The following is a 22,208-nucleotide window of genomic DNA, read 5'->3' as shown; positions in this document are numbered from 1 at the left end:
CTTCTCTTGAAATTAATTTGAGAGCTCAGTTAACATGCTTTTGATTCACTTGGATTGGATGGTTCACTGCTTTATATATTTGGTCATACTTCATATGTCTGCCCAGAGCATTCCACAGACAGAATCGAGCCTCCAAGGTGCCATGCCTGCTATGGGAACTCCAGCTGTGGAAGGATATCTCTAGCCTATCCTAACCCAGCATTTGTTCTTAGATTCTTTCCGTGGCTCCCACAGAACGTTAAACAAGACACAGATGGAAAGTTTTAACATTGGAGCAGTTAAAACAGATAGTGGGGCTACAGCCACCCTAGATGCCCAGTTATTCTAAATTCCATATATCATTGGTCAAACTGTACCTGTATGTGTATTTGAATAATCTACATCAGTTGGTTGCTTGATTTAGAAATGATCAATTTATTAATGGCATCATCATTATTTCATATAATGGGACATTGCCATAATGTCTTTAAGTAACATTGTGTGTAGGTTCAAAAAGGGAACACTAATGAGAATCAATTTATGCGGAAAGAGTTCATATTTATAATACTGTGGAACAATTTCTGTAACTATATTAGGTTTTGCTCTGTATTTGCTATAGCATGATATTATGCGTTTTCTTCTCTTTATATATTAATGATTTTGCTAAATGTGTATTTGCAAAATAATACTGATTACTTCAGCTTTAGCTTTTAAAAAATAATCAAATGCATTTTCAATTCATTATTTTATTTGCATTAACAGGATGCAAATGCAATTAAAAAAATATTTAATATGAAAAAGGCAGAAATTGAGCGTTCAGAATTGACTAAATCAAGTCTCCGAGTCAGGTATTGTAAGCCAAAGTATAAAAAATTCCTGATATGTTTGCTTATTTAAAAAATACTGAGAAATAGTAGCTTATGTTAACTGTTTATATACTGTAAATAATTGTTATATTTTTGGCACTGAGTCGTGGAGAGGCAGTTGAATTCCCGAAGTGCAACAGCCAGTTTCTTTATCTGTACTAGAGAGTACACGTTTTTCCAGCAGCCTGATCCATTGGAGAGATTTTGCTTGGGAATTTGGGAAACAGGCATGGTAGCTGTCATCCCTTAATCACTTACAGTAGTGGAGGACATAGCTTCTTACAATTCGGTCAGAAGACCGTCGCTGGGGATCATGCAACATTGAGAGCATTCATACTCCTTTTCTCATAGGCTTCAATGTTACTAAGGCCAGGCTTTCCCAACCTGGTGCACTCCGGATGTGTTGAATTAGGAAATATGGGAGTTGCATTCGTATTTTGAGTGTACCAGGTTGGAGAACTCTGGCCTAAACACGTAATGTTGGCCCTGCCCTTTCTAGGAGCATTGGAGTTTAGGCCTGTGCCACCTAAACCCAGTTTAACTTAACTCTCTCTCTTTGACATTAGGTCAGTTCAGCTAGTCTTAGAAACTTCATTACCCTCAATCACAAAAATCCTATGGAATAGTATATTACAGCAGATGTATTTGTGGCCTCATTTTCACAAGATAGAGGTGTAATTTCAGGTGATGTTGGCTAATTGACACAAAAGCAGTGACTGGGTTCACATGTCACAATTTTATCATGGGTTGCTACACACCTTTTGTTGCTCTTGCCAAGGATGCCTAAGCACTGTCAGTGTCAGATGCCCCACATGCACTCTATAAAGCACTTTGGGGCAGCTGACACTGACTTGCTGCCCTCCCACCATGATTGGAACCTGTTTTTGGCTCACTGTGGCTTTTTTCCCATTTACTCTTTTTTCCCCTGAGATTGGAAAGTCCAGCTTTACAGCTTGCTTTAATGATCGCATTTCGACAGCCCCTTTAGAATGCCTAAGCAGCATGTTAGCAGGGCTTTGCTATACTTGTGCAAAAGTGGAAATGTGAGTCGTGACTGGGGCAATTTCTTGGGGACTAACTTGATTCCAAGGTATAAGAAGTACCAGTCCTGGTTGTTGCCCCAACGAGGCTCCAAATAGGGTGTTTTACCCCTTTGATTTCTCTTCATAGCTGTCTGAAGACAAGACGGCAGAAGCATGATTGATCTGTAGTTGTGAAAAGTGGATGATATGGTTTACAGTCCTATTTGCAGCAAGGTGTTCTCTTTTTCCCCTGACAGTGTTCAGGGTAATACCCCTTTATTCCTGAGATGGTAGCTGCTCGGGAAAGTGCATTCTGTCCCCTTTTTTCTGGGGAAAAGTGTCCCCCCACCTTTTTTTTTTTTTTTTTTTTTGTACTGGGGCATATAAAGTCATTTGTCCCACCTGGCTATCAAAACTTTTCCCCAGAAAAAGGGGGTAGGTGGATACACTTTTCTAAGCAGCTAGAGTTGCTGGGGGTGTGGGTGTAAAACCTGTATCACCCTGAGCACTGTTGGGGGGAAAAAGATGAGCTTACTGCAAGTGGAGCATAAGAAATAGCCCCTGATTTTTGTGAACTTCCACAGTTGCACAGGTGAGGATAAATTAATAATGAACCTAGCTGTACATATTGAGTGTACATTTTTTTAAATAAAAATGCTCAGCCAATTCCTCCGAGTGTTGCTGGAGCACTTTGAAGGGCTTATCAATGGCTGTTAGAAGCACAGATTGCGAAGTCCAACAAACAATATGGTCATGGCAGGGAGGAAGAAGACAAGCTGGTCCTGTTGTGGTGCCACCCAGAGATGTTCATGGGAGGATTAAAGGGGATGGAAGGAGAAGGATGGGTGAGTCGGGTGAGCCTTCTTATCTCTTAGGTATACCATAGGCTGTTCAGAGAACAGCCAACCCACCATGGATTGTTGCCGGGGTGGGTTGATGTGGCATGCTGCCATGGCCAGAATAACTGAGAAAACCATATTCAGCCAAGGCTGGATGCAAAAAACCTGGCACTCTTTACTTCAATTATGGAAGGTTTTATCTTTTTATTTATTTCCTGTATGGAATTTTAGAATTTTTAGAATCTTTTCTCTGAAATTTAAGTGAGTTTATGAAGGCTCAAACATTCATGTAACTATGTACGCATAAAATGGTTCCAGGAAGAAATACAAGCTGTAGTTTAACATCCCTTTTAATTAACAGTATGTTACTACCTGATGATTGTTTGGTGACAGCTAAAATTATGTGAAAAACCCCCATTTTCCTTGTATAGTTTTCTTTCCTGTGCCTGCTTATTTAATGGATTTCCATGCTTAAAATCTTGACTTTAACTAGTTCAGTAGGATTTGTTTTTGAACTGTGAAATAGCCTGCTTTTGTTACTTCTTTGCTACACAATTTGCTTGAAAAGTGATGCTGATATGGCTTTTAACTGCTTTTTTGGCTTCTAACAACACAGTCAAAAACATTCCTAATGCAGGCTAGCATGCATTTATTTGACAGATTACACCTGAGTGTGTAGTCCTTTCCAGTTTAAATAACAGAGTTGTAGACATCTTTGCTGTTGCACACCTCACCGAGTGTGAAATCAGTAGGATTTACCCCAGAGCATATGTGAAGAAGCATTTTAGATTAAATGTTGGTGCTGTCATTATAATACATTACTCTGGTCGTGATGTACAACTGGTAACATTTGGCAAACTGGTTTTCAGTACAGTGGAATGGCAGAGCCCCTTTTAACTTACTTTTCAAAACCTATTCTGTAAAAGAGCTGCATCCTAACTGTATATTGTCTTGGCTCTCTGGTGGATTTCTCTTTCTCACTTTCTGTGGCTTGTTCACGCTTCATAAAGGACTCCAAATTTGCCTGCTTCCAAGCTGACAGGTCCTTCCTCACAGGGTAAAGGCAGTGTTGTCGATGAGAGAAATTCTGCTAATAAATATTATCGGTGAGTGCTTAATCTCTGGATGTCATTTAGTCAATTCATTTTCATCCTAGGGGTGCGTCTGTTCTTTACTCTCTGCATCTGAATCTGGCAGCCCTGTTCGCATATGAAAAACATAAAACATCCATTTTAAAACAGAATGAACGTGTTGGATGTTGGCAATATTATAGTGCTCTTTCTATTTTTTTTTCCTGAAACTGAATGACTTAGCATAGTTATTTTACATGGAAATATTTAGAGTGTAAAGGAAAGGAGTGTCGGGGTGTCAAGAAAACTATTGTTTACTGAGCCTACAACTCTCATCACCCAGAATTAGCATGATCAGTCATTCAAGATAATGGGAACTGTTGGGGAAACCTACTGGAAGGTTAGAAGTTTCCCACCTGTGGTTTAACCTAACTGAGCAAAGGGCAGGATTATATTTGTACGATAGCCTTCATACATAGATGCTGCTTTTTTCAAGGGGGAAATGTTTATGCTGTCACATGTGACAATTGCTCAAGCATTTCTTTTGGGGGGCATATTCTTTGAAGATAAAGATTCCTGTTAATCAACCCAAAAGGGAAGGATCATTCCTTCTTACACCAGTGTTATTAGGAGACCACTACTGTTTTCTGAGCCATCAGAAATGCATTCAAAAACGAGTCTATGCCTTTCTGGCAAGAGTTTACTTCTCCCCAAGATAATTCTGTTTGATTATAGAAGGCAAGAGTTCCCAAACTGTTTTCCACAGAACCCTAAGGTTCTGCAAAAGCCTCATAGGGGTTCCATGAAAAATCTCAAAAATCCAATTTAAAATGGATTTTAAAATCAAACCACACAAGGTCAGCTATTCAATTGTCAGTTGGCGGCCAAGGAGCAAACAAGGAAATGCATCACATCATCTGGTTCCTGGGACTCTGCTGCATAGTGTTGGGAATAATTGAAAGAATTCATTTGGGATATCACCATATACTCACTTTATTCATTTGTTACATTTAAAATGTTTTTGTTTTCTTTATTTCCAAACCTACTACATTATGCAAAGCACTCAGGTAGTAGCAGCAGATGAAAGAAAGAAGTAGATTGTGGGTTCATGATGCTTAGTAAAAACCAGGAATAGAGTTAGGGTTCTGCAGGAAAAAAAATAGTCTTTGGAAAGGTTCCATGACTGCAAAAGTTTGGGGACTGCTGATATAAAGTATTATTTTTCCCATGTGCAGTTGTAGTCCTAATACATGAAGCAAAGCTGCATGCATATGCTTATGATTCAGGTGCATGCCATACCATTCCCTATCGATTTCTAAGTATTCAGGACCACTTTTTACCAAAATGTCTTCTTGTGCTGTGTTGCATGTTAAGCCCTGCCCTGCCTTCTCCATGCATTAGGCATAGAGTAACCTAAGGTTTAAATTTCCAATTGAGATCTTTCTGGAATTTAAGAAGGAACTGGAGATAACCCTCCTTTCACCCCCACAACAGTTTCCCTTAACTGGTTCAAGAACCTTTTGTTGAACTTTATTTCATTTAGTTTGCTTATTTTATTTAGTTTTCAGACAAGTAAATGAAATATAAAACTAATATTAACTGCTTGAGTAATGCTTGAAAAAAAGCATTGTTTCTTTTAACTTTTGATGCAGAGGGGTCTGCCAGAAGGGGTTTATATCTTCCTACTAGTTCAGTCTGCAGGGATCATGTTATTTGATACTTAACCTCCTTAGGGGAAGCTCTTCCAATTTCTTTCTTGTCTGGCTGAAGATCTAACACCCCCCCCTTTCTCGCTGAAAAAAGTTCAAGGGAGATGACGATGAGGATAAGGACGAGGATGATATTTATATCCCACCTTTTTCATCTTGTGGGTTACACAGTCCCCCTCTCCATTTTATCCTCACAACAGTCCTGGGAGATAGGTTAGGCTGAGAGTGGCTTAAAGCCACCTACTGAGCTTCATGTTAGTTCTGAGTTATAACCTCGAGCTCCCAAGTTCCTGTCCAGCACTCTGACCATGAGTGGTGCCCCTTGCAAAAACATACAGGGAGCCCTGCTGGATCAGACTCAGGTTGCATCTCGTCTAGCATTCTGTTCACACTGTGGCCAGCTAACTGAGCAGGGGATCCCATGGCAGGATGTGAGTGTAACAGCTCCCTCATGTCCAAGTTCTCCCACCACTGGCGTGTGTAGGCATACTGCATACTGCCTCTGATACTCAAGGCAGCACTTGTTGACCGCCATGAATTAGTCTAGTTTCCTCTTTTTAAAAGCTGTAGAAATTGGTGGCTATCGCTACATCCCATGGAAGTGAATTCCATAGTTTAACCATGCATTAGGCGGAGAAGTGCTTTTAAAAAAATATTTCCTTTTTTTTAACCTTAATAAAATTTCTTAAAAAATATATATATATATATTTCCTGAATCTCCCACCAATCAACTTTATTGGATAACCCCAGGTTTTAGTAGAATGTCTTCCTCTCACATTCTCCACACCATGCATATTTGTTTATACCTCTGTCATGTCTTCCCTTGTTGTGAGCTGGTCTCTCATTCCCCTGCAACAAGAGTGGGCAAGTACCAGAGTAGTGCAGTGGTATCAGAGGACAGTTCCCTGCTCAATCTGAAAAGTTCCCACATGGCAGCAAAGAATGTGGCTCTTCAGTCTTCCAACCAACAGCACAGGGTTTCCATCTGTCAGTTAAGGTCTGCATCAGAGTCCTCATCATACCTAAATAGCACCGTTTCCATCCTTTCCAAGTGCACTGTAAATGCCCATTTTTTCCTCAAGGTTAAAGAAGCTACTTTAAAGGGATCTCCACACCATTTCATAGCAGAGGAAGAAAACACAATCTCATTGGCCCAGTTTGCACATTCTCCCATTGCTTAAATACACCACAGTGGCTTGCTTACATTGGTAGTGTATAGCAGTGTGCACCAGGCTCCATTAACTTAATTACCCACTGGGCATGGTTTGCCATATCATCTACACAGCATGACTTGTTGGAGTAGAAGCAACTCTCAAATGACCCAGACCATGGGTCATTTGAAGGCTGTTTCCCTCTTAAGCAAGTCTTGCCAGCCAGGTTTGGATGACATGACAAACCATGCCTGAGCAGGTAATTAGGTTGTTGGTCCCCCAACTTTGTGTTCCATGGTTGTTCTTCCCTCTTCACTTTTTGGACTTCACGCAAGCATTTACATTACCTGATGCCGCCACTGAGACACTGTGTTTCTCCTTTATTTTTCCTACCTGTTGTTGGATTTTGGTCATAAAGCTTATGGCTTCTGCCACAAGCTTGGCCACTTTTTGAACTGTGAAGCTCCTCTTCTGGGGAGGCAAAATATTTTCCTCTTGAACTAGTTAGAGCATGGGTCCTCAAACTACAACCCCGGGGGCCAGATTCGGCCCACCATGCCCATTTGGACCTGCCACGCGTGCACCCACGTGCACGCCCGCTGCCACCCACTTCGCCCAGTGCATAGGAAGGCAGTGGTTTGCTTGCTTGGAGAAAATGATCTCCCTAAGTGTGCAAGCTGCTGCCTCATGTGCCTGCCTCGTGGCACATGCCCACCCCCGCCTTGCCTCGCTGTGCGCTCCGCTCTGCCTCAGCGCATGTGCCCGCATGCGCCACCCCCACCCCGCACCAGCAGCACCACCTTTCCAGTCTGCTCCCAGCACCGGCACCTTTCAACTGGCTCCCGGTGAAAAAGTTTGAAGACCCCTGAGCTAGAGAAATAAAGCCCAGCAGAAAAACCTTGTTTATACAAACAATATTTTAAATAAGGATTCTTTTTTTCCTGTTCTCAAAGGATTTTTCATTGATGAGCTGTTTTCTCTCAATTTTACAGCAACAAAAGAGCTGTCCAAGGAGATCGCTTATCAGCAATAACCATGGCATTGCAATATGGATCTGAAAGTGATGAAGATGCTGTTCTGGCTGGTAGGAATTAGGATTATTGCTAAAACTGCAAAGAAATTGTTCATTAATTGAATTCCTAACTTAACTCTTTTCTGAGGTCAAAATAGGGTAGCAAACATTTAAACATAAAAGCCAGGTGAAAGTTCAAATAAATAGATAAATAGATAAAATAGTCCTTGCAGGGCAAAAGAAGTAGCACACCCCATCTCCATCCCCCTGCTCCTGACTGTCTAGTTTTGCTATCTAGCTGCAATACTTCTGAAAGGGAGGGAAGCATCCTGGTGGCTGTGGTCTCCCCCTGTACTCCATTTCATTTCAGTACCCCATTTGCCCCTCCGGCAAGGTTGCTTTTATGATCTTGGATAAATAACAAATGTGGCCATTTCCACATTAGCTACAAGCTGAGAAGGGGAGTAGACTACAGCTCTTCAGTTTCAAGGGTGGAGTTCTGTTTCCTACCTTAGCCCTGCAAATCCAAAAAATCCTGTGGTCCCTTAGACTATATCTATGGTGATACAATATTCATTGAGGTCTATGTAACACAACAACTACATAGAAGTAGAGTCAGCCAGAATCTTGTTTTAGTGCTTTGGGCTAGTCAAAGACACTGCCAAATGATCCATTTGGAGCAAACTTGGGGATGCCTCACCTTTTAGTCTGTTCTGTCCAGGTATATTATGTCTGTGTGTGTGCACACAAGGAAGCAGTGAAAGATCAGTGGCCACTTCCTCCAAATAGCTGCTGCATGCATTTCATGTGGGAGATTTATCAATTAACGTGGAGTGTTTTCTTCCGGTATTTGAACAATTCCTTTGTTGTAACATTCCAGTACTCCTTAAGTGCTCTTGGGTATACTTATTTTCATTCAATAACCAAATCAATTTTGAGTTGTAGTATAAAAAATATGTAACTTCAATGTAATCTTATGATTCTTAAATTTCTGATCAGTTCTGTTTATTTTTTCTGCATATTAGCCTTTACGTCCAAGGGGCTTTACATTCCCAGCAGGCCTTGAACCAATACAGATAAACCCCGAAAATACTGTACAAACTGTGTTAAGTTTATTTCATGGTGTTTTCTAACTTGCTATAGGCCTGAAGCTCCCACATAAGTAGGCTTAAAGTAGTTTCTGCATGGCCTGGGTTTGTCTGTATTTGTTCCTTAAGGTACAGGGCCATCTGTAGAAGGTGAATTAATAACTTTATCTGATCCACATGGCCAAGTGCAGCTAAAACTTTTTTGGCTGGCCTGTGACAAGACAACCAATAACATCTAGAACGCTTGTAAAAAAAATCACCCTCTTTTAAAGCTATGAAATCAGTCAGGTGTTAAGACGTATTAACATTGTCTTTTGGATGTTCCAGTATCATGACCTTTACTGTTGCAAACACAAAAAAGTGAACATGATATAATTGTTGTTCCCTTGTTTCTAGCTGCTGCCCGTTATGAAGAAGGGGAGTCAGAAGCAGAAAGCATTACTTCTTTTATGGATGCATCCAATCCTCTCTATCAGCTTTATGATATAGTTAGAAATTGCCGGAACAACCAGGGTCAACTCATATCAGAACCCTTTTTCCATTTGCCCTCAAAGAAAAAATATCCAGATTATTATCAGCAAATCAAAATGCCTATTTCATTGCAGCAAATTAGGTAAAGATAGTATGCTCTCACATTTTAAACAGTTTTGAACTTGTCTTAAGCCATTAGTTAGCTTTTCTGATGTGATGATATTTGATAGATTTCATACTTTGTTTATGTTGGTTTGTGTGTATACACACATTGTTAGACTTTTTTTTTTAAATGTAGCATGGTAAACATCATCCAGATAAAGATAGGTTATTACTTCCTTTCTCCAAAGTAACTGCATGACCATTACCTTCTTCCATTACTAGTCTCATTTACATTACAGATATTTGATAACCAAAACACTTCCAGAAAAATAAATCAAGTAGTGGATTGTTTTACTAATGGGGTTTATATCATACTTTATCACAATAAAGATTTGGCAACTGTTTTCAAGTGAAGCACTAGCATCCATGTATTTAAAAATTAAATGCTCTTTTCTTTGTAAAGACTTGTGTTTCAAACCTGTTAGTGTCAGATAAAAATGTACATGTATTGGGAAATATTAGAATTAATTTGGGAAAGTCTCAGTATCCATTGAGAAGTATCTCTCAGCCTGTTTTTCTTGGATCTCCCTCTTCCATCCTGCACTACAACTCATCCCTTCCAGAATAGTTCCCAACCCTCTGTGTAACATTTTCAGAGGGATCGAGGAGTTGCTGAGGGGAGCCGGGAGAAGAGAAATCAGCCTGGTTTGCATATTCAGAATAAGCCACCACAACTTTTCACATGATCCAAACTTGGGCAGCATGACTTATTAGAAGATGAAACACCCCCTCCCCGCAGTAATTCATAGGCTGTTACAGGATTATTCATATGCCTTGATTTAAGTAATGATTTTATTTTGATCATACGAACCAGTCCATGCACTTCTGCCAGTCCACTTGTGTGTGTCTAGGTCTGGATCTGCCCCGTTTTGTGCACATTTTCTTTTCTTTCTTCTCAAGTGTGAGTTAGGGAGTTGAGGTAGGAGGTTGCCCTCCTTTGCAGGGAACTATTTAGTAGTAAATTCTGCTTTATAGAAAGTAACTGATTGTTGCAGCAATGAAAAGAGATTCTCTTCTGCAGAACAAAACTGAAGAACCATGAATATGAAACACTCGACCATTTGGAATGTGACCTGAACCTAATGTTTGAAAATGCAAAACGCTATAATGTTCCAAATTCAGCCATTTATAAGAGAGTATTGAAAATGCAGCAGGTTATGCAGGTAAAACTTTACATTCAGTAGCTGTGGTTCTGAGCTTATTTTTGTAGGAAGTAGTGTTTGGTGCATTTATATCTGCATTGGCACACTGCTGCCTTGTGATATTAATTATTCTCAGTAAATGCAACAGTGCTATGTTTAGGCATTATCCCACATGCTACACAGATCAGAGTTCTTGTGCTGGGAATGAACTTCAGAAAATCATATTCTGGATGAGGACATAATCATAGTAAGCTAATTTGGTTTTTTATACTGTTGTTCTGAGATCAGTCTTCCGAAGAAGAAGAAATTGTATGTTCTCTTTAAAGATGTAGTTAATTTGTATTTCATTTGTACATTAGCTGGAAGTTAATAAGGCATGCTTAATGGGGGGTTAGATGTAAGGTTTCAAATGATTGCTATTTTAGAACAGATCTGATTGTTTATGTATTTCATCTCTGGTATTTAAGATTCCCTGTTACGCAAGTAAATTGAATGTCTCAAAATATTGCAGTTGTAGCTTACTACTAATGGATGCTTCTGCTGTATTTGTGCCTTTCAGAGTGAACCTGATCTGTGCAGCTGTTTAATATTCATGCATTCTGGGGACATTTAGTAGAGTGTATTTGACTCCAGGGATTTGTTCTCTTTCAGGCAAAGAAGAAGGAGCTAGCTGGAAGAGACGATATTGAAGACGGTGACAGTATGATCTCTTCTGCCACATCTGATGCTGGAAGTTCAAAAAGAAAAAGGTATGCACTTGCATACTGCTGTATCTGTCTTGATGCTAATAATAATCTGTAATGATCACTTACTCTAAGCAAAAAAAAATCAGCTATCAGTATTTAAATCCATTATGTAAATCTCCCATGGGCAGAAATATCTATAATCTCATCCAGTTGTTGAGATGCTGTGAACTTTTACATGCCGTACCAGATATCACATATATTTTATCTGTGGTTTACTATTTTAACTTTAAATAGTACTATCCCATACAGATAAATAAGGCTGCAGTGCTGTATACTTGGCAATAAACCTCACAGAATTCATTCACACTTGCACTCACTTCTTAAAGTTAGTAAGTCCATCTGATACTAAAAATAAGTTTTAAAGTTGTAATTTTTCTTTAACATTATCAAGATGCAAGGGCATAAGCATATGTTTTCTTTATCAGTTTTTAAAAAAACAGCTGTAATTTCAAAATCAACTGGAAAAATCTTAAAGTGTTACACAACCGTTAACAATCAGTTATTTACATCAGATTTGCATCAGTATTTTTAAAGCACACTCTTCTCAGCAGGGACTGTGTAACTTGGGTGAACAAACATCTAGCATGTGTTTTGCAATGCCACCGTTTTAAGAGCAGTATTTCTTGATGGGCAACATGTTTAACCTGGTTGGGATGGTGAGTGGAGCAAGTCGTCCTTTCCACAGATTCCATGGCCAAGAAGTGTAACTGCAGGGATACCTTTTAAATTGTACATGTATCACTGCATGATAGTGGAGTCTGTAGAAGCACCTGTTGACAGCTTTGCATGATGCATTGAACTCTGAGAGGGCAGTGGGTTAGCATGAGCTTCAGCCACTCTTGAAGTGGCTCAAATTGCCAAGAAACTCAAATTGCATACTGCAATGGGCAGGGCTCCCCAAGAATTGTGATTATGAAAGCAACCTTCCTTGGGCTATGGACACACAGAGAGATAAATGTATCATCTTTCTTTAATGCACACAATTCATAGGTCTTTCTCATAGGTGCAGGGTTTTTTCATGGGACCTCCTTGCTTCCTAATACACAAATGGCAACTTTTTAATTTTGAGAACTGAAGACTTTAATTTTGAGAATGGAAGTCCATTGCATATTTTGGTTCATGATTTCTTTGTAGAATGTATCTGTGTGAATATTGTGAGCCTTTGTTGCTTGTAGAATAAGATGTAGCTTGTGACAGACAATTCCACCTAAATCCTATCTGCTTACCTACACCATGATGAAACTATTTCCTTTGTTTTAGGTGACTGAATAGTTTAAAATAATTTGGAACATCAGAACCTGCTGAAACTGATAGTTTTCATGAATAGGTCTCTCCCCAATTTTCCCTCTCCAGAAGACTTAGATGAAACCTTAGAAACACGGTCCTTTTTTGAATTCTGCAGGTTACAAATAGCATAAATCAAAGTAACAATCCCTTTGAGATGTTCTCTTTGAGTAGCATCTGCCCTTTTGAAGGACTGAATCCAAACTGGAACATCCCATCCTTCCCTCCTTCTCAGAAAGTTTCTAACTCCTCCATCAGGTTGGCTTCCTCTGCTGGAGGGATGGGCAATGGAAACATTGGACATTTCTTAATCTGTCAGCTTCTTTGTCTGCAAGTCATTTGTCCTCCGCTGCCTCCTCCTCATTTGAATCAGAAGAATCTATCTGAGGAGACTGTAACTTGAGACCTGGGCCTGCTCTCTGCAGTGGTCCGGAGTCAGTCTTCAGAAGATTTTAATGTCACTGCACTTATCAGTCTCCTCTTTTTATGGAAAAGCAGTAAGAATGTGGCAGACTAGACTTTCATAAATTTCTGCTCCAAGATTTTATAGGCCTTTGGACAAGAAATTGAGTGGGCTCACTTTTAGCTCTACTCTTTTAATATTACTTCTCTGCTTGCCCCCTCATAAAAACATAAAACTAGCCTATCCAGTTTCCCTAACAATTCATCCCAGATCTTGGTATACCACAAGGAAGAAAAAAACTTTTCAATTCTAAAGTTGCTGCTTCCATTTTCAAAAAAAAAAAAAAAAGTAGAAAAACACCAAACTGGAAAAAATGCTTCTCACTTTTGCTTTCTTTGTCCCCAGTTACAAACTGTACTTAAGATGTAGATTGTAGATGCAATTTCAAAGAATCATTTAATAGGTACTTGTCATGTCTGCAGAAGCTCAGCCCAGAACCAATTCTGTCCATTTCTTAAGAGAAATGAGTATAGCGAGAGAGAGAAAAAATGACTTTAATAACAAATTATTTACCACCAGAACTTGTGTTAGGTTTTGTTTATTCATCAAATCTGATATTTTGCATACAGTGATATATGGAAAATGATTGAGTTATGACTTTAATAGAGGAATCGGGATTTTTTAAAAATCGTGGTATTACAGGTTTTTGTTCCCCATCTCATCAGAGTTTTCTACTAGCTCATTCACCTATCACTACAAAGTTCAGTTTGTAACATTAGATTGTAATACACTTAGGATGCTATCTCTTTCCTCTACAATTCTTGAATGTAGTTGATGCTTTAAAAATTGTCTGTATGACTAAAAATATATGCTTTTAAACTGTTTTTTGTTTTTGTTTTTTGAGTAGTGGTTGTTCTTAAATCAATGCCTAGTTTGTCCTTTTTCTTGTCCTTTGGTATAGGCAAGTATGGTATTTGGCAACGTCGCTATTTAGGTTGCATATATTCACACTGAAACAGTAATTTTCCCTCTTCAAATCGAACAGCAAAAAGAACATAAAGAAACAGCGAATGAAAATTTTATACAATGTTGTCCTTGAGGCACGAGAACCTGGAACTGGTCGAAGACTCTGTGAACTATTCATGGTGAAACCATCCAAAAAGGATTACCCAGATTATTACAAAATCATCTTGGAGCCAATGGATTTAAAAATAATAGAGCACAACATACGTAGTGACAAGTACTCTGCAGAGGAGGCTATGATTGAAGATATGAGATTAATGTTTCGAAATGCAAGACATTATAATGAAGAAGGCTCACAGGTACATCTGTAGAAAAGTTAAACCTAGATGTGTATAGCTGTCAGTCCTAGCATTTTATTGAAGAAACTTTGATGTATTTTTTCAGTAAGAGTATGAGCAATGCTGTTACTTTGACAATTTCATTTGGATGCAGGATCTGTGCACCCCAGTATGTCATGAGTTAGTTAACCCTTGATTTACCAGCTATATGTACTAGCCAGATCATTAATTCACTTAAGAGAAGGCATTTGTATTTAAGTATGGCAGGATTAATCTCTCATTACTTTGCATGTAACTGTATGGTTATTCCATGGACATGTCCATACATTCAAAAGAAGAGGAAGAAAGAGAGGGATACTTTGTATGGCAGGGGGAAGGGTACACCAAGCGAGTCTGCAAGCTGCCAGTCGCTTGACCATAATTCTTAGACTCATAAGCCTGATCCAAAGGTTGATTACTAATCAGGAATTCCAGTGCACTTACTGAGTCCCTAATGGATGGCTCTTCTGCCACATCTTGGTGCATATATTAAGCTTTCCTTCTCATTGCTGTAACTGTGGCAGCCCAAAGCCAGCTGTGAGCTCTGGATCAGGTTACAATGTTACTGAAACCTTTTGAATCTCAAGTAGAATAAAAGTAAAACCAACATAGTCTCCCACTGCTGCTGCTGTTGATAATGATGATTTTTTTAAAAAATACATTTGATGATGAACAGGTATACAATGATGCTCATATCTTGGAGAAGATTCTTAAAGAAAAGAGGAAAGAGCTGGGACCTCTGCTTGAAGATGACGAGGTTGCTTCTCCTAAACTGAAATTAAGTAAGGAGATTTTATTGCAATATAAAATAGTTACAGATGCAATATAAAATGTGTGTAAATCTGCTTCTGAACTGCAAACTGGATCTACCAAAACACTAGTTTAGTTTTAAAGTATAATTTGTGAAAGTCATGTACAAGTGTGTGTTAAAGTATGTGTGCTGAGTGATCAAAGACATCTTTCAGAACACCAAGAGCCAAACAATCTCATTTAAACAGGGTAAGTTTTAAAGCAGTGTGCTAAACTATTGCTGTATTAAAAACTGTACTGCCTCATGTTCTTAAGAAGATCCATTTCCCAAAATTCTTGCCTTGCAACTTAAGGTGCGATCATTTGCATGTATAAAGAGAAAAAAGTTCTACAACTCCATAACGCTGTGAGTTGTAGCACATTTTTCTGTCTAAACATGTATAGATTTGTGTCATTGCATGCTCCCCCCCCCCCCCCCATCCTAGTTGCTTGCTTCTGGCCTTGATAGAGGGCTCTGTGAGGCTTGAACAAAAGATGTTGTAGAAATACCCAGGTCTTGCGGGTGTGTGTGGAGGGAGGTGGAGAGTGCGAGAGAGAGCGTGCATGCACACAAGGGCTCTTACCAAGTGAGGCCAGCCTACCTAGAGAAGCTGTGTCTGTACGATGCCATCCCCCAGTCCCTTATGCATGATTGTTCCAATGCTGTCTTTTACCATTTTTGCTAGCTTTCTTGCTTCACTGATCACTTTCCTGTTATAACAGGTTTGTTGTAGCTTTTATTTGAAGGGAGAGATTTTATTTCGAAGAGAGAACTGAAAACGCTACATCTGGTGGGTATTGCTGAACATAAAATTGCAATAACAGTGATGATAAGCATAGTGCAAGAATGATGGAGTATGCCTTTTGATTTTAACATGAGGAATACGCTGCACATACATCATGAAGATGAGTTATGATTTGAACAGCCTCATAATATTGTACATCTCCAGTGCTGTATCTCCCTGTGTGTAGCTTTGATGTACTCTTATTAATAATTGAGTTACTTGATTCACATACTGCAAAAGGTTGACCTTTTGGAATCTAGTTCTCATTTTTGTCTGTTTAGGTAGAAAAACTGGCATCTCCCCTAAAAAATCAAAATACATGACTCCAATGCAACAGAAGCTTAATGAGGTATATGAAGCAGTAAAGAACTACACAGATAAGCGAGGAAGAAGGCTCAGTGCTATTTTCCTGCGACTTCCATCGCGTTCAGAGCTCCCTGACTACTATTTGACTATTAAGAAGCCTGTTGATATGGAGAAGATTAGAAGTCATATGATGGCCAACAAATACCAGGACATTGATGCCATGGTTGAAGATTTTGTGATGATGTTCAATAATGCCTGCACTTACAATGAACCAGAATCCTTGATTTACAAAGATGCCCTGGTGCTACATAAAGTTTTACTAGAGACTAGGAGAGACATAGAAGGAGATGAAGATTCTCATGTCCCAAACGTAACACTCCTGATCCAAGAACTTATACATAATCTTTTTGTCTCTGTCATGAGTCATCAGGATGATGAGGGCAGGTGCTATAGTGACTCATTAGCTGAAATTCCTGCTGTTGATCCCAATTTCCCAAACAAACCACCTCTGACTTTTGATATCATACGAAAGAATGTAGAAACTAACCGCTACAGAAGGTTGGACCTGTTCCAAGAGCATATGTTTGAAGTGCTGGAACGGGCAAGGCGAATGAACCGGTAAGTAAATCAACCTCTGGTCTGGTAATTTTCATTGCCAGTCACTGAGCTAATGATACTGCATCTTTCCATGATCAGAGCTGTAGAGGTCAAGCCAGCTGCTTTCAAGAACTAAGCATTGTTAAATGAATTTTTAATTTATAATAGTATTTAGTTATTTATTTTCTATATCATCCAATCTATATCAAACCAGCTCTCTGGCTGGTTTACACCACATAAACATACTAACTTTAAATATGATAAAAAGGTTATCTTACAAAATTTAAAATGAGATTAAAATACACACAAACATTACAATAGCCTATATAAATTAACCAGACAACCTGTCTAAGCAACTGGCAGAGCTCCCCAAAACTGCTAAATGCCCTGTGATAGTGGGCAGCCTTTACCTGGTGCTAAAAGGGTACTCAAATTGGCACTGGCAGGACCACAGTGGAAAGATCATTCCATTACTGGTGAGCCACCACTGAAATGGCTCTTCTCCTTGTTGCCACCAATTGAGCCTCGCTGGGGGGTGCTGATGGGAGGCAGGACCCAGAGGTTGATAGTAGTGTTTGAGCAGACTGCAGTCAGAAGAGGCTTCTGGTCAGATATGGTGGTCCCAAGCCTCTAGGGCATTATAGGTCAGAACCAGCACCTTGGAATTGGGCTCAGAAGCATACAGGCAGCCAATGCAAGTGGACCTGCATGGGTGTTCCATGATCTGACCATCTGGTCCCTGTCATTAATTTGGCTGCTGCATGTTGAACATGCTGAAGCTTCTGAACTGCCTTCAAGGGCAGCCCTGTGTAGAGTGCATGAGAACTCTTGGTTTGGGATTCAAAAGGACCCCAAAAGTTAACAAGTTGCCTTTTTTTCTGTAAGAACTGCTAAAATAAATAGTTTTTTTCATGCACAAAGGAAAAAAGAGCTTTCCTCCTAATAGTAAAGATTATATATATATTACAAGCAGTGCTTGGAGTAAAATAATTTACTTCTGATTCTTCTTCACTACTGATGTATCTTAAGCATGTTTATTTTTAAAAGGCATTCAAACTGTCCAAATTATAAGGAATATTTCATATTTCCAAACTTGATACAGAATACTATATCAAAAGTGTCCTTTCCTTTTTTGGCAACAGGTGATAGCTTTAGAGTGTCATCTTATGTGTTGCACCCTCAGTGTGCATAAGCCCTTGACGCATCCTGTGCAGAGCAGGAGAGGTGATGGAAGCAACCTTCACCCCTCTGTCCTGCCATCCTGCATTTTCTCTGGACAGGTTTTTTGCCTACTGAGCTAGAGCATTCCAGAAGGGAACAGAAGGAAACTAGAGAGGGCTTGGAATACCTTGTGTCCTGTTCTTTTCAGTCTCCATCCAGTGAAATGCCACATTGTACCTCTCTCTGAGGTTGTGCTCCAACCTTGGAGAAGCAGCCAGCACAGTTTTTTCTGCCACAGCTACAAGGGGAAAGAAGTGCTGATGCCCATTTCCACAGTCAGAGTGCTTTGAAACCGGGAATTATAAGACTATTATTTCATGTGTTATCTTTCACTTTTTCACATAATTCATCTGGCGAAATGGAAATGCAAAAATGCTATAGGGTGCAGGTATACACATGTTTAAACTGAAGAAAATTCTACCTGCAGCTTTTAAACAGTTAACACCCATATAATTATCTAAAACTATTAATCACTTGACAGCACCATTTGTTCTAGCAAAATATAAAACATGAAAAAATTACAACTGTATATGAGAGCATATTTTGAACTGGCTTAGCAATGCTTTACTCCATTCAGATGCCACAATCTTAGGTTGATTAAGCCATGTTTATCTTCCCAAGGAGAGGTTGAGGTTATTAAATCTAAATTTCTTGTGTCATCTGAATCAGGATCAAGACAAAAGTATCAGCTGTAAACAATGAAATTTCAGATGTGCATTTTTCGTGTTCATACTTAAACGACTGTGCCTTGTGTCTCTTGTCCTTTTATGTGGCTGTTTTTTCCCAAAAAGAACGGATTCAGAGATTTATGAGGATGCAGTAGAACTTCAACAGTTCTTTATCAAAATCCGTGATGAACTCTGCAAGAATGGTGAGATCCTATTATCACCAGCCCTCAGCTACACTACTAAACATCTTCATAATGATGTAGAGAAAGAAAAGAAAGAAAAGCTTCCAAAGGAAATGGAGGAGGACAAACTCAAAAGAGAAGAGGAGAAGAGAGGTAACCACACATACTTGAAACAGTGTACATTGTTGCTTTTCTTTTGGCCCATAGTCACTCAGAAGTTGAGATTAGGGTGGCTTTCAATCCAAAATTATCAGTCTTCCTTAAGAGGATGACCTCTGTGAAAACTAACAGCAACTAATTTGTATGGTTCTATGACACCGAGCTTTTGAAAAGACCACTTTTGCCATTCAACTCTTTTGATTGCCTTCACCTAAGCCAGAATGCAAACACAATCATTTTGAGCAACAACATAACAAAATATAAATCTTATCGCAAATGAAAATGTCCAATCTTTATTTATGTGCCGTCTTCACAGCATATTATTAAACTAGGAGCTAGTAGAGAAATTTATTATTTTGTTATTGAATGATGCCAGAGTTAAGGCTATTTTGAGCCTCCTGAAGCTAGTTGTAGATAAATTTGCTTCTCCAACTAGTTTCACAAAGTAGGAGTGGGCATTGTAATTGGTTGTCTGTTTACCACAGGACAACTTCTCCATGTTACTAAACTAGATGTCCTCTAAGACCAAGTCCTCCTAAATTAGGCTCCTGCTCGTACCTCATTAGATTTACCACATAATTGCATATACAAAGGAGAATACAGAGGATAAACGATAAATGAGACTGCTAATGGATAATAGACAACAAATTTAGCAGGGAATTGATTCTTGGAGAATTTTCTGTTGGTCAACATTTTGTGGAGCTAATGAAAGGTACTTGTGACATCACTATTCATGGAGAGCAAATATAAATGGGCACGATCATAGCCAAATACTGAACCTGAATCCAGAGACCAATTTACATGCGGACTGGACTTGTATGCTATTCTCATCACACACAGAGAGTTCAGTGTGAGTTGAATAATAAGCTATAAACTCCTTTCTCCTTTTGCAGCAGATGATCTAATTCCTGCTGAAGGCTTTATGTGTGTGGATGGAGAGAACATGCGAGTTCAGCTCTCATTTATCCCACTGCATCTAAGACTTAGCTACTGGAATCATGTCCGAACCAGACCTAAGAGGCTGTTGAAAAGTTCATAGAACACCCATTACAGTTTTTGTGGGACTGTCCCACTTCAACTTGCAGTGGGGATTGATTATTTAGAAGCCTTCATTTCAGGGCACAGCCAGCTTTAAAGGCTTCTCTCTGACTTACACACTTTCTATATATGTACGACTCGATGTGAAATTGCTTTTGAACAATTCCATGCTTGCATACTCAACAGGTAGGGTCCTCTGAGAGCACTGGTCAAATATTGAAATGGAAATAATGCTAGAGTGATAATCCTCATAACAGAAATGCATGTGATATGCCTTGCAGAGGGTTTTAAAGGCTTCAGTATTGTGGTCAGTCACAGCCTTCATTGAACTGCTCAACCATTGGAAGGAATTATTGTTTACTAAACCTTTAAGCTTACGCTCTGAAAAACCAGTTCTTGTTCCCAGTAAAGGTATTGCAGATGTGGCGATTGTGCTACAGCTAATTGTAGTCACTGCAAGGGATGTCTCTCACTAGACTCCCACCATTTTGAATGCGCTGTCAAGTGTAAAGTGCTTTTCTTCTGCTTTTTCTCCCTGCCTGCCCCCTCACAAGCTTTGGGGGTGGTATATTCACCCCTTACACATGGTTTCTAGAAGTAGATACAAAAGCTGTTCCCCTCTTATTTCCTGGTGCCTTTCTCCCTTCCATCACATGGGAATGGCTTATACTACCTGACATGGCTAGTACCAGTAAAGCTCTAGGAGAAGATGGCTATCCTGCACAGAAAGGCCCTTAGTGTATAAAGTGTTCGGCTTGGGTCTTTCTACTGAATATATATCATTCCCAATGCTTTCTTTTGTGTTGAATAAGAAGCTGAAAAGAGTGAAGATTCTTCTGGAGGAGCAGGACTGTCTAACCTACACAGAACATATAGCCAAGATTGTAGCTTTAAAAACAGCATGTATCATGTTGGAGATTATGTGTACGTTGAACCTGCAGAAGCCAATTTGCAACCTCACATCGTCTGCATTGAACGACTGTGGGAAGATTCAGCTGGTAAGAAAGATCCCTGTAGTAATTTATAATGGGTGTGTAGTTGGCTATGTGTCCTACACTCTATTGTTAACATAAGTGTTTCTTTAGATGTCAAGCACTACTGTGAATTTTTCCTCATAAACTGATAAATTTTGGAAATCATTCAGCCAAGGAAAGCATTTGAGCTAGCCCATCACCTTCTATTTCCTTGGACTGGGTTGGGGAGAAATCTCCATTCAAGTCTGCCTGCCTGCCTGCCTGCCTGTAGTCCCAAGGCAACCAGTGCAAGGGAGCTGATCAGCAGAGGGTGGGACATAAGCAGAGTCATAGCTGAGCCAGAGCCAGAGTCACATCATGCTAATGCCCAACTTCCCCAAAGCCACCCTTCTAAATCAGGGGGTCAGGGGTCACATGATAGAAACATATGCATCCTCTTTCCTGTTGTGCTTGTTACCGTATATACCGGCGTATCAGGCAACTCGCGTACAAGATGAGGTTGATATTTTGGGCTGTTTTTCTGGTGTTTGTCATATGTCGGGCGTATAAGACAACCCCCAGTTTTTGCTTTGCTATTTTCCGTTTCAAGGGGCTCTTATACACCAGTATATACGGGTATTTGTTAGCCAGAAACTAGACTCTCCTGATGTCAAGTTACCTTATTCTAGCTAATCAATTTGGAGGGTGATGATTGGCTGGCTGGCTCGCTCGCTGGCTGGCTGGCTGTCTGTCTGGGGTCGGTCGGGGAGGATGGCCAATGCCAGTGCTGTGGATGGGCATGGGGGGGCTGGGCATGGGGGGCTGAGAGAGGGAGGAGGCCCACATGGGCAACGCTGTGTCTCTGCACAGACAGCTGCACAGGGAACGCTCCTCTTCCCAGCCGCCGCTGCCGCGGCCGGCCCAGAACGGTGTGCCGTCCCCCCAGCGAGGGCGGGGCGGGCGCCAGATGCAGGACCGGGTCTGTGGCTGTGCACAAGGCTCACAACGTGATGCAACGCAGGACAAGCTCCTCCGGTACCAGTAAGAAGTTTTTTTTAATGATTATTAATAAAAACGAGCTTGTAAATACAATTGTCTTTATTATGTATTCTTTTTTTAACATTGAATAGAATATGATGAGAAAATTTACACCTGGTGTATAAGACGACCCCCCACCTTTGCCTCACTGTTTCTGGTTTCAAGGGTCGTCTTATACGCTGGTATAT

The 22,208-nt window shown here is 39.9% G+C and overlaps 1 protein-coding gene across 22 annotated transcripts in view; it reads left to right on the top strand.

The window, feature by feature from the left end:
- The window catches only part of PBRM1 (polybromo 1), a 64,459-nt gene that overhangs the window by 17,460 nt on the left and 24,791 nt on the right, over positions 1 to 22,208 (top strand). For 9 of the 22 annotated variants that reach the window (XM_044451637.1, XM_044451636.1, XM_044451635.1 and 6 more), the window contains 12 exons: positions 742 to 827; positions 3,717 to 3,812; positions 7,629 to 7,720; positions 9,133 to 9,349; positions 10,391 to 10,532; positions 11,163 to 11,260; positions 13,990 to 14,266; positions 14,961 to 15,066; positions 16,140 to 16,782; positions 18,774 to 18,985; positions 20,842 to 21,027; positions 21,853 to 22,023. In XM_044451637.1, the coding sequence (XP_044307572.1) occupies positions 742 to 827; positions 3,717 to 3,812; positions 7,629 to 7,720; positions 9,133 to 9,349; positions 10,391 to 10,532; positions 11,163 to 11,260; positions 13,990 to 14,266; positions 14,961 to 15,066; positions 16,140 to 16,782; positions 18,774 to 18,985; positions 20,842 to 21,027; positions 21,853 to 22,023 (2,326 nt within the window). The remainder of the gene's footprint in view (positions 1 to 741; positions 828 to 3,716; positions 3,813 to 7,628; positions 7,721 to 9,132; positions 9,350 to 10,390; positions 10,533 to 11,162; positions 11,261 to 13,989; positions 14,267 to 14,960; positions 15,067 to 16,139; positions 16,783 to 18,773; positions 18,986 to 20,841; positions 21,028 to 21,852; positions 22,024 to 22,208) is intronic. The other 13 variants (XM_044451652.1, XM_044451651.1, XM_044451645.1 and 10 more) reach the window with 5 other exon arrangements.

Source organism: Varanus komodoensis, unplaced genomic scaffold (genome assembly GCF_004798865.1).
Source record: "Varanus komodoensis strain SLA01 unplaced genomic scaffold, ASM479886v1 scaffold6_2, whole genome shotgun sequence".
NCBI classification, from domain to species: Eukaryota; Metazoa; Chordata; class Lepidosauria; order Squamata; family Varanidae; genus Varanus; species Varanus komodoensis.
The sequence above is the reverse complement of the archived record's forward strand: the minus strand, read 5'-3'. Positions and strand labels throughout refer to the sequence as shown.